Source organism: Cydia splendana, unplaced genomic scaffold (genome assembly GCF_910591565.1).
Source record: "Cydia splendana unplaced genomic scaffold, ilCydSple1.2 scaffold_124_ctg1, whole genome shotgun sequence".
Taxonomy (NCBI): Eukaryota; Metazoa; Arthropoda; class Insecta; order Lepidoptera; family Tortricidae; genus Cydia; species Cydia splendana.
Window position 1 is genome coordinate 139,164 of NW_026946848.1, and position 15,312 is coordinate 154,475.

The window sequence follows — 15,312 nt, forward strand, 5'->3', positions numbered from 1 at the left end:
TTATTTCGAGGCCAACTTGTCGACTTGATTCGTGAAGGTCGTTAATCATCGATTGCAGATCTACGACATTTTCGGACAACAAGACTATGTCGTCCGCAAATCTTAAATTATTTAAATATTTGTTATTAATATTTAGTCCAGTTTTCTGCCAGTTTAGTTTACCTATAACCGATTGTAGCACTGCAATGAAAATTGTTGGGTCACCTTGTCTAACTCCTCTCATGATAGGTATGGCAGGTCCTGTTGTTTCCAATCGTACTCTACTTCTGCAGTTTTGGTAAAGATGTTGTAATACTTTTAAATAGCTTTCTTCGATATTTTGCGAATGTAGAGATTCCCATATAGAGTGATGGTAGAGAGTGTCGAAAGCTTTCTGGAAGTCGATAAAGGCGAGGTAGAGTGGCCTGTTAAACTCTTGATATTTTTCTATCAGCATTTCCACGGAGTGTATATGATCGACCGTGCTAAAGCCTCTTCTAAACCCGGCTTGCTCTACCGTTTGATGTTTTTCAATAGTATTTCTTATTCTTTTTTCTAGAATTGACGAAAACAATTTATAAATTGAAGATAACAGGCTTATAGGTCTGTAATTACCTATATTTTTCGGATCGCCTTTTTTATAAAGTAAAATTATATCCGATTCAAGCATAGAAAATTTGAACCTTCTAACACTCTAATACCTCTGAACCAACCTACTGGCCTGCAGATGCAAAAAAGCTCCCGGACCTGCTAGACTTCTTCGTGACAAGGGGTCTGACCAGGCACTATCTCAAACAAGAACCGTGCTATGACAGCTCTTCTGACCACACACCTGTCTTATTAACTATAAGCACTATGCTGATTGAGAAAAAAGAGCCAGAAGTGATGTATAATAAACACACAGACTGGGAGGCTTTCAAGAACTACTTAGAGGAATCGATTAATCTAAAAGTTGCGCTTAAGACACCTGATGACATAGAAACCGCAACTAAGTATATCACTGTTCTCATCCAAAAGGCTTGCTGGTTAACCACTCCCGCAAACCACAACCGCAAGCAACGTGATAATTATCCATTATCCATTAAAAGCATTCTACGAAACAAAAGACGCTTGAGGCGGGTTTGGCACCAAACTAGACTGGATGTAGATAAAACTGCATTTGAGAATGAAGCTAGGAAATTAAGAGAAATGTTAAAAAACTGGCATAACATCTGTAGGCGAGGCATATATTTTATGTTAACTGTACTTTAGGTTTATTAATCTTTATTGCTTTTGGTTAACTTTGGTACTTGTAATGCCATCTAGTGTAAACCATTCTAATTAAAGCTACTTAAAAACAATGGACGGTAGCGAGCCCAAGTCATGCGCTGCACCTATATGTAACGTAAGGTAGAAGTACATTTCCAAAATTCACACCCGCCACGTTGACTCCTCGCTCGTACCACAGTTTTGGCCTTGTATTTTGCGAATTTACGTCTTTAATTTAACCTGTCACCTACAATAAAGTGGTCTTCGAACCAGATCTGTGCCAGAAGTGATGATCAAGCCGACATCGCAGGTTAAAACTCGTAAACAACATCGCCGCGAACTCGAGCGCACGAAATTGCAAATGGCGAGTACATCGAGCAACGCGCCCGCGGAACCTATAGTTAATAAATTCCTAGACCTCGGCACTGATAGTGATAAAGTGAAACAGCCGAAGGATGTGAAAATGGAAACACCAAAAAGTGTACGGGGTTCAATTTCGTCAGCCAAGTCGAAGTTATCTACGTCATCATCCATTGCAAAACGTAAGCAATTGGAATTTGAAGCCGCTCAAGCCAAGGCCCAGATTGAGCTGGCGCTTATTGATAAAAAGCTAGAAGCTAATCTAGCACACGTTGACGCCGAAGTGTGACGCAGAGTGAGCGCGGTAGTGAAGCGAGCGGAAGCGCGCATAGCAACAGAGCGCGGTCTAACGTCGAACAATGGTTGAGTCAAGGTCACGATGAAACTACTTACATACCGCAACCTGATGCGCCTTATCAGCCACAGCAGCAAGCACTGCCACCCAATCCTGCACCAGCACCTGTCAACTTACCCATAGTCCGGCAACCCGATGTTCCAAGTGACAGCATCCGAGAACTAGCGCTTACCTTAAAGGATATCATGACGAACTCGTCAGCCAAGCGCGAGGATCGTTTGCTTAGCCGCCTGTCTACGCCACGTCACTTACCGATTTTCAGCGGCGACAGCGTCGAGTGGTTGCACTTTAAAAAGGCTTACACGGAATTTACTCGAGTCTGTGAGTTCAGTGAGTCTGAGAACCTGGAGAGACTACGCAAAGCACTGCGAGGCGACGCCAAGGACACGGTTACCGCTCTGCTGATCGGTAACACCCCGCCCGCAGCCGTCATGGAAGCTCTCGAATTAAGGTTTGGCCGATCGGATGTCATCATCATGAACCTTACGACGCAGCTGAAGAAGCTACCTTCGTTACCCACGTCGTACCATCATGACCTAATTGATTTTTCAATCAAAGTAAATAACTGCGTAGCAACAATAGGTGCGCTAAATAAGCCAGATTATCTACGCAGCCCCGAGCTCGCATCAGCTGTTCTAAGCAAGCTACCGAGTACTTTGATTGGCAAATGGACCGACTTCGCATACAAAAGGTTAGATGAAGATCAGCCTAAGTTGACCCTGATATCTGAGTTTCTTAAACAAGAGGCACAAATGTTATCACTAGTTGGAATGGCACAGGTACGTGAACAAAGTAAGCCGAGTGAAATAAAAACTACAGCGAAATACTCAAGTGATAACAAAGTCCGTATTAATCGGCCCGTATTAACAACTAAAGCCGTCGAGGAAAACAAGGATTGTAAATTTTGCTCAAAAGGATTTCACCCGCTGCCTGAGTGCCGTGTGTTCAAACGTGCCCTGCGCCGTGATAGATGGAAGTTCATCAAATCTCAAGGACTTTGTTATTGTTGTCTGACGTCACGACACGACAGAGACACATGCCCCGCGCCCAAGTGCGACGTAGATGGTTGCGGACTCGCACACCACAGGATACTACACTAGAAGAAGCCTACGTCATCACAATCAGCTGACGCGGTCGTCGACCCGCCGCCCGAGCCGGCCACAGCGCAGGCTCAACCGCCGGTCCCCGAGCCGGCACCTTCGGCCCTCGACACCGTGGCACACGTTACATCGGATTGTGGTAAACCTTCTTCTGTGGATAACGTCATGGTAAAAGTAGTGTCAGTGCGATTGCGTGGACCTAAAGGTACCGTAAGTACATACGCGCTTCTGGACGATTGCTCTTCTGTGTCCATGATAGACTCTGATCTAGCAGCCGAGTTAGGTCTTAAATGTGAACAACCGCGTTCTATAAAGTTTACTGATGCGTTTGGACTAGAAGTGTACCAATCAGCTGTGCCGACCGTTATCGCTCAGATAAGTGGACAAAACAATAACAATAGTTATGACATTAAGTTGCGTAAAGTGTCTAAATTACATTTACCAGCTCAAGATTTATCTATAATTAACAGTTTAAATTGTAAACGTTTATCTCATATTAAGGATTATGTGTGTAAAAGTCGTGTTATACCGCGCATTCTTATTGGGGAAGATAATTACTTCTTAATCGCTCCGATTGAAATCATTCATGGTAGTGAAACCGAGCCTTATGGATCTTAGCAAGCAAGTTAGGTTGGTCAATTCATGGCAATTGTGGTCGCACTCACTCTAACGCTGCCAACGTGTTCCATCTCAGTCACACAGACAGCGAGGATATAGTTGAATTAAATGATTTAATTAAACATTCTTTTTCCCTAGACTCCATAGGAATTTCAACCTTACGCCGTGAAAATAGCGATCATTTAAGGGCGTTGCAGGTACTAGAAGATACAGCGCGCCTTATCGGGAATCAATGGGAGGTTGGTCTGCCGTTCAAGAAGGACGTATTCACCATGCCAGATACACGCGAAGCTGCCTTTACGCGACTACAGTCTTTAATGCGTTGATTTGCTAAAGACAACGCGTACGCAGATCGCTACTGAATGGAGGTAAACAAGCTGTTTGCCGCTGGTTATGCACGTGAGCTCAAGAAAAATGAACTTTCGGCCGACCGCATATGGTATCTCCCGCACTTCGGAATTCAAAATCCCAACAAACCTGGTAAGTTGAGACTTGTTTATGATTGTGCTGCTAAAGTAAATGGGAATTGTCTTAATAGTTATTTATTAACGGGTCCAGACTTATATAATTCGCTTATGGGAATTATGCTCAGGTTTCGCGAGAATAAAATAGTTATAATTGGGGACATTAAGGACATGTTTTTAAGGGTGGAAATAAGGCCGGAAGATCAACACGTACTTCGTTTTTTATGGCAGGAATCTCCGCGCGCACCCGTAAAAACATGCAAAGTCTATTGTTTGGTGCTACTTGCAGTCCTTTTATAGCTCAATTCATTAAGAATAAAAATGCATCTAAGTACGATGATTTATATCCGGAGGCGGTAAATATTATTGTAAATAGTCATTATATGGATGATTGTTTATATTCAACTAGCAGTGTAGAAAATGCAGTTAAGTTGGTTGAACAAATTACTCTTATTCACAAGAGCGGTGGATTTGAGATACGAAACTGGTCTAGTAATAGTAAGGAGGTATTGAAAAATATACCTACCGATGCGCTCGCGCAATCAGCTGTTCACTTTAAGGACGGAGTCATGAACACAACCGAGCGAACATTAGGGTTAATGTTTCATCCTTCAGATGATACTTTTGGATTTAAAATCTCATTTAATCGTGTCCCACAGGAAATATTAAATGGATCTGAGGCTCCTACGAAAGCAAAAATGCTTAGTCTCATCATGTCGGTTTATGACCTACACGGTTTTTTGTCGCCTTTTATTATAAAGAGTAAAATAATATTTCAGAACGTTCACCGTAGTGGCGTGGATTGGAACTGCCACATCCGACCGGAGGAGCATGCGTGCTGGGTAAGGTGGCTCCACGAGCTTAAACTACTAGCATCGCTGCGCATACCACGGCACTACGCAGACGCGGGAGCATGGACGCGATGCTATGATGATTCGGCGGATGGGGTAAGTGACCCCACTATTATAAGTACCGAATTGCATGCCTTTTGCGATGCCAGCAGTAAGGCGTATGCCGCTGTTGTTTATTGGCGTCTTGTTCGCTCAGATGGAACTCTGAATGTATGTTTTGTGGCGAGTAAAAGCAGAGTGACCCCTCTTCGCCCGGTATCCATACCGAGATTGGAACTTCAAGGTTGTTTGCTCTGCTCGTCTTGCCGCCACAATACAGAGCGAGCACAAAGATATTAAGCCAAATAAGAGGTATTTTTGGACGGATTCAAATACCGCCCTCCAATGGATTCGCAGTGACCCAAGGGACTATAAACCATACGTCGCTCACCGCCTTGGTGAGATTGACGAGTTGACCACAGCGTCAGAGTGGCGTTACGTGCCCACGGCCTTAAACATAGCCGATTTGGCCACTCGTGAGGATGCGCCACCTCTGCAGTTCGATGATGTATGGTTCCAGGGGCCTAGGTTCTTGCGTGAACGCGAAAGTGAGTGGCCCAAGGATCTCAAGAGTTCTAAGCAGCTCGAGGACGCGCTCTGTGAACGTAAGGTTATTAATGTCGTGTCCTCGGCCGACTGTACTAGCACGTTGCCGGTACCTAACGAAAATAATTTTTCGTCGTGGATTCGATTACTTATGACAACTGCACGGGTATTACTATTTATTAAAAAATGTCAACGTAAATGCAATCGAATCGACACCGAGCTGTTACAATCGGCAGAGGACCTGTTGATAAAAAAATGTCAACATGATTCTTTTCTTTCAGAAATTGATTGCTTAAAGAGAAATAAGCCGTTATCGAAAGATAGCCGGCTACTGCAGTTAACACCTTATCTTGACGATGCGGGCCTACTACGGGTAGAAGGCCGCATCGACAAGAGTGTGGGTGTCAAGGAGTCTACGAAGAGGCCAGTGATTCTTGATGGCAAACATCGAATCACCAGACTGCTTGTAGAACACTACCACAGACTGGCACTGCACAGAGCTCAAGAACTAGTCGTTAATGAGTTAAGGCAACGCTATTGGATTCTGCAACTGCGACCAACTGTGCGCGCAGTCGCAGCTCATTGTCTACTGTGCAGATATCGTCGCGCCATGCCGCAGCCGCAGCGCATGGGTGACCTGCCAGCTGCCCGGCTGCAGCACAACCGTCGTCCGTTTTCGTTCACCGAAATTGACTTTTTTGGCCCAATGGAGGTCACAGTAGGTCGTGGTAGACAAAATCGCTACGGCATGTTATTTACGTGTCTGACAGTTCGAGCCGTTCACGTTGAAATAACGGAAAGTCTTACCACTGATTCGACCATAATGGGTTTAAGACGGATGATAGCACGCAGAGGTACCACTACCGTGATATACTGCGATAATGGGACAAATCTTAAAGGCGCTGACTTAAAACTGAAGCGCAGTATCGCTGAACTAGACAGCGATGCGCTGCGCAATGATGGACTCGTGAGAGGAATCGAGTGGAAATTCATTCCTCCAGGCGCTCCAGAGATGGGAGGAGCGTGGGAGCGCATGGTGCGCACTGTAAAATCATCCCTGCGAGCTATACTTAAGGAACGCGCACCACGCTCAGAGACGCTCTCAACATTGATGGCCGAGGTTGAAGCCCTGGTCAACAGTCGTCCGATCACGTACGTATCGACGGACCCTAATTATCCGGAAGCTCTGACGCCCAATCATTTTTTGATTGGCACGTCATCAAACGGACCAGCTTTTGGTAAGTACGACAACGAGGATCTCCAGCTGAAACGTCAATGGCGGATAGCACAACGTCTAACTGATATGTTTTGGGCACGTTGGCTCACGGAGTACTTGCCAACACTTCCGCGACAGAAGTGGACGCGCGACAGGCGTTCCTTACACGTAGGAGATTATGTAATTTTAGTCGAACCTAACTTAGATCGTGGATCATGGCGGCACGGAATAGTGAGTGCGACACACGCCGGTACTGACGGACGTACTCGCGTGGTCGATGTCCGCACGCGCACCGGTATTTTACGCCGTCCCGTCACACGCGTCGCCTTACTTGCACCAGAGATGGCTCGTGATGACTAGTCATCACTAAGGGGGTGGGATTGTAGGCGACGCATATATTTTATGTTAACTGTACTTTAGGTTTATTAATCTTTATTGCTTTTGGTTAACTTTGGTACTTGTAATGCCATCTAGTGTAAACCATTCTAATTAAAGCTACTTAAAAACAATGGACGGTAGCGAGCCCAAGTCATGCGCTGCACCTATATGTAACGTAAGGTAGAAGTACATTTCCAAAATTCACACCCGCCGCGTTGACTCCTCGCTCGTACCACAGTTTTGGCCTTGTATTTTGCGAATTTACGTCTTTTATTTAACCTGTCACCTACAACATCACCTTAGAGACGCAACTAGAATCACTAACAGGAACAGCAGCAACAAACTACTCGTTGTGGAAATTTACGAAAAACTTTGACCAACCGCAACTAGCTAAGACACCTCTTCGAAGTAGCACAGGCTGGGCGCGAACCCCACGACAAAAAGCAGAAACCTTCGCAGAATACTTACGAAATGTCTTCTACCCGAATGCCGCGAATGACGCAGAGTCTGAAAGAGAAGTAGACAAAAGACTAAGCCAGCCCTTGCAAATGTCACTTCCACCAACTCCAGTAACTGTACGCGAAGTCTGGAGAGTACAGTAGGGAACACGAGAACGTACGGGCCATAATTCCTAGATGCACCATTAGGTGATAGTAGGAATTTCGAAATTGCAATGTCAACCCGATGCATTTAGATGCATTTGCCTCAGAATGCAGTCGAATTTTTTCACCACAAACGATGGTCGCTAGCCTCCGGGCATGCTTCTAGATAAGGTCTAAGCATGAATCTCTACAAACGACTCTCAGGTGTTGCAGAAAGGTAAGAAGATAAACGCGGCCGAGCTAACGAGCCCCTTGGCGCGAAACCTACTAACGTAACGTCGATCTTAAGGCCAGTGTCAGCGTCTACATAACAATCTACCTGCTTATCTGCTCGCAGATCTCTGCTAAAAATATTACTTCATCTCAAAACGTTTGTGACGTCTACACAGCTCATAAGACGTTTTCCTTGTATGTGTATGTGTGCGTGTGTCCATGTGTCGTACACGCCCACGAGTGTGACGTAGGTTAAGATAACCGAACATGGGGCGAACGTCTGACGCGATCTCCGTATGCTGTAATGTGCAGCGATGCCCGAGACGCATCAATGTTATGTGAAGGATAAACATTATGCAAGCTTTGTCGGCCGGATCACCGTCCTGCTCGGACGGCGAGAATAAGGCAGCAAGGGACACGTTGGTGCTTTGTCACGTCTCTTATTCTGTGACCATGGCAACCAAACACCTTATCTCGGGATTTTACAATAATTACGCAAGCTAGTTGCGACGTGAATTCCAGTCTAATTTACCTCTTAGCTGGATAACGTCATTGTAACAGTATGCCGTTACCACATGAGGATAACGATAACTGAATCGGATGTATCGCCATTTATTAATGTTACTAGTTTACCGCAATTATACGTCATTCGAAAATTAACTGGAATTTCAGCGAGTGTGCGCCGTTGAACAATCCGTTGCGACCTGAACTTTTTGTATGTTGCGACGTGGTCTCTCATGAGCTCAAGCCGCTGTTGATACGCCTGAGCAGAAATACGTGGTTTTTTCTTCAAAGATAGCGCACTCGTCGCAGCTCGTTCCATTGCGTTACCGAGATCTCGATGCAGCCTCGGATAGTCACGTGCGGCGCGGTTTTATCGGTAGCTCAATGGTGCGGCCAAGTAGACACGGAGCACCTGATAGGCGTGCAAGTTTCTGCTTGTACGGACTTTGAAAAAGTTAGCATGTCAAGACTTATGGACTTTGTACTCTACGAACGCATTGGCCACCTTAGGCACAAATTCTACTCCAGTTTGCAAACAGCATGTTGTTATTAATTTAATTATTACGTAAACATGTACAAATTGCGTTGGCCGCGGGATTTAGAAAAATAGTTATTGCGCATTTCAGCAATAATTAGACCATTATTTCCAACACATGACGCACAAATAATAACCGATCGCAATTTCCTCATTCTTGATTAAATTGATTTTAGCATTTTTTCGTTATATTTTCCCTCTAACTGCGTCATGGGTTGATTCAACTTCAGTGCTTAACTTGCGGTAACTCGTATCAGCGGGCCACTATATAACGTCCGTAGGTCGCTCATGATTTTCATACGCTCGTCGACAGCCGCTCCGTGGATACGTCCGGCCTTCCAGAAATACTGTGACCAAGCTCCTTCAAAGCAAATATCGCCGTTATCAACGTCGACTTTCTATGTAAGTTTCCAGTATTTCTTTTCATTACTTTATTATGCATTTTTATGTACTCCTGCGCATTCCGTTCAGGAATGGCGAACCTTTTTAACGTCTGACTTTAATATTTTATTTCTTTTCATTTACAGCTACTACAATTATAGCTACCACTCTATACAATGAATAGTTTGCTGGTGTTGGTGGCTTTGATCCTCATAGCGGACGCGAGACCACAGCCTATACCGAAGTTGCCCTGTCCGCAAAACGTGAGTATATCATTTTTACAAACTCGTATCAACGTCCAAGTTTCTTTATAGTGTTGCAACTTCTGAGCAAAGAGTTTATCGTGTGACCCAACCCTCCGGAACGTCTTGTAAAAGCTTCAACGAAATTAACGTCAATTTTTCTATTTTCAGTTCACCGACCCCACCAGGTCCCGCGGCCGATTCGAGCTCCCGGAAGGTGAACACGTCGTTAAGAAATTCCGGGCCTTGGGGACCCGAATTGGATTTCTCAGTGGCCCGGACCTAAACACGTACTGGGACGTTGAATAAACTCGAATGCTTCCTTTTTTTTTTACTTTTTTTAATAAAAATTATATTGTGCAATACTTGTTGGTATCATTGACATAGAATAAGCTGCGACGCGACAACGCGTCTAGTAGGTAGCCCAACTCACGTATACACCTGATAGGTCACGATCAGTCCGCTAGCAGGCTGCATGTGCATTGAATGTGCATCGGACTGACGTGCAGGCCCTGGAGCCTTAACTTTGAAGTCAGAGTCCGTAGTGGGCTCTTTTGTGTCGCGCTGACCGTATCGGTAGCCCGATGGTGCGGCCAAGACACGAAGCACTTGGTTGGCACCTAAGGTTTATCTTGTACGGAGTTCATACAAGTTAGCATGTCAAAACGTATGCACTTTGTAGTGTTCGATTAGTGTCCACTTTAGGTACAAACTTTATCTACTCCAGTTTAAACACAAACAGTATGCGGCTAAATAAAGTATACGATAAAATTAATTAGTCATACATAACTGGGAAGTACTTTGACGTCGGAATTTCAGGAAAACCAATGTAATCGATATACAAATTGACGCTATTAAAACTGACCGTGATTAGACCATATATGCACGCATTGTTAATTTCATTTGACGATTATTTTATATTTAATTACCGCCGATTGCGTCAATGTGGTTTCATTTTTCTGATCATTGTCCTGAAACTGTTATCGACAGGCTATTATAAATAGCGTTCATAAATTCTTAATAGAAAGCATTAGCGCATAAACAGCCACTGCGTGAACTGGTTCGTCCAGAGCAACACTGTGACCGAAGACCTGGACATCAACGTCCGTCTCTTAATTTCGATTCGCAACTACTGGATCGTCATTGCCAAGACTGCAAAATGCACAGGATGCTAAGAAGTGAGTACATCATTTCTACAAATTCATATCAACGTTCCGTCGTCCAAGTTTCTTATTATTTTCCAACTTCTGAGCAAACACGTTTTCGTGTGCGCCAACCCATCGGAACGTCTTGTAAGAGCTCTAACGAAATTAATGTCAATTTATCTGTTTAGAGGTCACCGATTCGACCGGATCCCTTTTGACGAGAGCACAGAAAGCCGACACGATGCCGACGCGACACTACCACGTCGTCAAGAGACCATGGCTGATGGCGACCTGAGGGATTGGATTCCTCGCTGGCCTACCAGATCCGAATTGATACTAAAGATTTTATTTATCATAAGTACTTTAATACTATTTGAGATCATGGTTACATGTCCTTTGTCACCTGTGCGGTATTTAGGTTCGCTAATTATAGCGATGCTTTATTTGTTTTACTTTTTTAAATAAAAATTATTATGTAATACTTGTTGGTTTCATTGACATAGAATAAGCTGACGCGACACCGCGTCCAGTAGCGCGTATCCCAACTCACGTATGAGCTAAGGTCACGATCGGCCCGCTAGCAAGCTGCATGTGCAATTGTCCACTGAATGTGCATCGGACCGACGTGCAAGCCTAGACGTCACGCTCCAGCTTGTGCAGCAGTGACTGCACTCTAATAGGTCGAGCATAACGGGTTAGGAGTTAACATCGATGCATGATGGAGTTGTGTCTCCTGATCTCAAAAATGACACCCCCCGCTACCCCCGACCCCTAATTTTGAAGTTATAGCCCGTACGTTCTCGAGTAACTGACTGTAATCAATGATCTGAAAGATAAAAAAGCACCAGGATTCGACCTCATCTCAAAAGAAGTTCTAAAGCATCTACCGAGAAAAGCAGTAGTGTTCCTGGCGACACTATACAATGGAATCCTAAGAGTACAATATTATCCCAGCTTGCGGAAAGTCTCCCAGATACTCATGATACACAAACCAGGAAAACCTGCTAACGAGGTTACCTCATATAGGCCAATTAGCCTACTACCGATCCTGTCAAAAGTCTGTGAAAAACTGCTCCTAAGAAGAATCCTTCCGATACTAGAAGAGACAAAAGTCATACCAACGCACCAGTTCGGCTTTAGACAAAAGCATTCCACAATTGAACAAGTTCACAGAGTCGTGGAGCGAATCAGAAAGTCACTGGAAGAAAAAGAATACTGTTCTTCAGCTTTTCTAGATATTCAACAGGCATTCGACAGAGTATGGCACAAAGGGCTGCTTTGCAAGATGCGCACATACCTACCCCACAGTTACTTTAACTTGTTTCACTCCTATCTATCAAATCGCCTATTTCAAGTTAAAGAGGATGATGAGACCTCTAAGCTCTTAGAAATAAAAGCTGGAGTGCCCCAGGGCTCAGTGTTGGGACCGGTGCTCTACACGATTTACACGGCTGACCTACCACAAGTGGATGGGATCACCACGGCCACTTTTGCTGATGATACTGCCATACTTGCAAGTAGCAGGGATCCTGGTATCGCATCACTTAAGTTACAAAACGCGCTAGAGGATATAACAAAATGGTTGCAAAAATGGAGGATAAGAGCAAGTGCATCAAAATCTGTTCAAGTTACTTTCACGCTCAGGAAAGGAAACTGCCCCCCAGTTACTCTGGAAAACTCCACACTGCCCCACCATGACAGTGTCCGATACCTCGGCTTACATCTAGATCGACGGCTTACATGGCAACAACACATCAAAACAAAAAGAGAAGAACTAAGATTTAGATTTCGCGATTATTACTGGTTACTTGGAAGAAACAGTAAACTCTCCATAGACAACAAACTCCTAATCTACAAAACTATTCTTAAGCTAGCATGGATGTACGGCATACAACTTTGGGGCAGTGCCAGCAACTCCAACATCGCAATAATACAAAGAATGCAAAACAACATACTGCGGTCCACAAGCAACGCTCCGTGGTTCACAACCAACTCAGAAATACATAAATACCTGCAAATCAATACTGTGAAGGAAGAAATCCTTCACGCAACTAAAGCATATCACCATAGATTAAGACACCACCCAAACGACCTGGCAGCAAAACTAACAGACAAGGGATATGATAAAAGACTAAAAAGAAAAGACATCTTCCCTCATACATAGACAATCCAAAATTGTCAAAGCGAAATGAGTAGAAGCCCTCGCTAGAGGACTCGCTCGTCATGATATAAAGCACTCAACCAATCTGCTTATAGTCTGGCTGATTGCAGATAAAACTAGAGAAAAAAAAAAAAATATCCGATTCAGTCCATTGTATTGGCGTAGTTGCTGTATGTAAAACCAGATTAAAAAGTTGTGTTAGTGGACCCGCGAGGTAAGGACACCCCACTTTCAGTGCTTCGTTGGGTATCTTGTCTGGTCCTAGACTTTTTTCAGATTTCAATTTATTTATTGCTGTCGTGACTTCGCTCACGCTAATTTCTTGAACTGTTAATTCTGTCGACGACTCACTTGATAAGTTCGAGACGGGCACTTGATAGTCTAACTTATATAAATTGTGATAAAAATTAGTAGCGGCTTGAAGTATCTCGTATCTGTTACAAGTTAATTTATTTGAATTATCGATTTTTTCGATCCAGCTTGTATGCGTTCTTAGCTCTTTGTGAGCTTTCTTTAAACTTCTGTAGTACATGTCTTTCGATTGTTTCCAAGCGGTGAAATTTATAATCTGAGCGGATGTATTTGCTAATAAGTTTATAGAGAGCTTTTAACTCGTTTTTCATGCTACGTGTTTTTGGCTTGAATCTTTGTAGTTCTTGTCGCCGGGTTATTAGTTTTCTAGTTCTAGTTGATATAGGCGACAAATCGCTTTTAAGCTCTGTGGGATCATGAGCTTTTTTGAGGCTACTATTGATAGCAGTAGTGATTTTATCGTGAAGTTTTTGGACTGTATGGCTTTCCTGTTCCGTAATAAGATGATTTATGTTCATTTTAAGTGATTCTTTGTACGATTGTATTTCTTTTTCGTTTTTCAGCGCGCTATTTGTTTTGCTTGCGTAAGGCTCTTTTCGGCTCTTTGAAAACTGCATTTTCATTTTCGCTCTGACAAGTCTATGATTGCTGGGATATTTGACGTCGATCACTTGTACGTCGAGGGCATTTTTTGGAAAATTAGTTAGTATGAAGTCTATTTCGTTTTTCACTTGGCCATTTGGTGACCTCCAAGTCCATTTTTTGTTGTCTTTTTTCTTGAAAAAAGTATTTAAGATTTCTAAGTTGTTTTCATTTGCAAACTCTATAAGTCGAGTCCCTCTACAGTTCCTGGTGCCATAGCCAAACCTCTTTGTTATTGCTTTTTCTTCTTGTTTTGGTTTTCCAATTTTGGCATTAAAATCACCCATGACTATAACATTTTTTGACGACATTTTTAACGCATTGTTTACAGTAGTATAGAAAAGCTCGATCTCATTGTCACTTGCTGCTTCGGTTGGGGCATAGCATTGTATCAAGGTTATTTCGACTTTGTTTACTTTTAGCTGGAGCAGGGCCACGCGTTCTGATAGGCCTTTAAAACATACTATATTTTTCTTGAAGCGTTTGTGTACAATAAATCCTACTCCATACAATCCTGGAGTTTGCCCAATGTAGTATAATATGAAGTAATTGTGTTCTTCTATGTTGTTTCCTAGCCGTCTAATTTCAGATAGCCCTATGACATCGTATTTAATATTTTTTAGTGCTTCGTTTAGTTCCAAAAGGCGAGTATAAGTTGATAGAGTTCGTGTATTGTATGTGGCCACATAAAAGAAGCCTGTTTTAAAGTTGTCTGAAAGTGTATTCACTAGAGGGTTTTGGTCTTGATCTTCCACGGTGACCAGCCGGGTTGGAAGAATTTTATTTTTGTTATTTTTCTCGTGACGAATTTGTGGTAGAGCAGGAGCAGGAGGGGGCGCTAGTTGCTATTTATTTTCATTCTGTAACTGGTTTGTATCGTGACTGCTCGCATTAGTGGTCAAGCTTCTCATCATGTCATCAATACGAATATGTGGTTTTTTGGCGGGTTTGTTGGTTTCTTTGAACCTAGTATTCTAGGTATTTCCACGCGATTCAGGGGACTCCGAGAGGTTCCTTTTTTTGTGAAAATTGGTGTTTTGTTGGTTATTTTGACCTCTGTCGTTATTTCCTGGTAAAACGACTAATTTATTATACCTCAAGAAAGCTATTTTCCCTTTATCTCTTTCTTCTAATAGTTTTCCGTGTAGCTGTTTCCGCTCTTGTAAAACCTGCGGAGAAAAATCTTCTTTTATATAGTATGTCGTCTTCGATAGCGAATTTTTGTTTTTTTAAATATCTATTTTCATTAAAACAGTGTTGAGGGTTACAAGCACTGGCCGTGGTTTTTCATTTTTCCTTCCCAGACGTCGTACTTCCTCAAGATTTTCTTTTGTACACGATATTTTCATGGTTTCGTTTATTATTTTTAATATATTTTTGTTTAAATCATAGTAACTTCGTTCACCTTCTTCTATTCCAAA

At 43.2% G+C, this 15,312-nt stretch overlaps 1 protein-coding gene across 1 annotated transcript; it reads left to right on the forward strand.

The window, feature by feature from the left end:
- Positions 1-3,749: 3,749 nt before the first annotated feature.
- LOC134805499 (uncharacterized) lies at positions 3,750-7,440 on the forward strand. The gene is made up of 2 exons (XM_063778793.1): positions 3,750-4,140; positions 4,904-7,440. The coding sequence occupies exon 2, from the start codon at positions 5,712-5,714 to the stop codon at positions 7,134-7,136; it is 1,425 nt and encodes a 474-aa protein (XP_063634863.1). The 5' UTR covers positions 3,750-4,140; positions 4,904-5,711; the 3' UTR covers positions 7,137-7,440.
- The last annotated feature ends 7,872 nt before the right edge of the window (positions 7,441-15,312 follow it).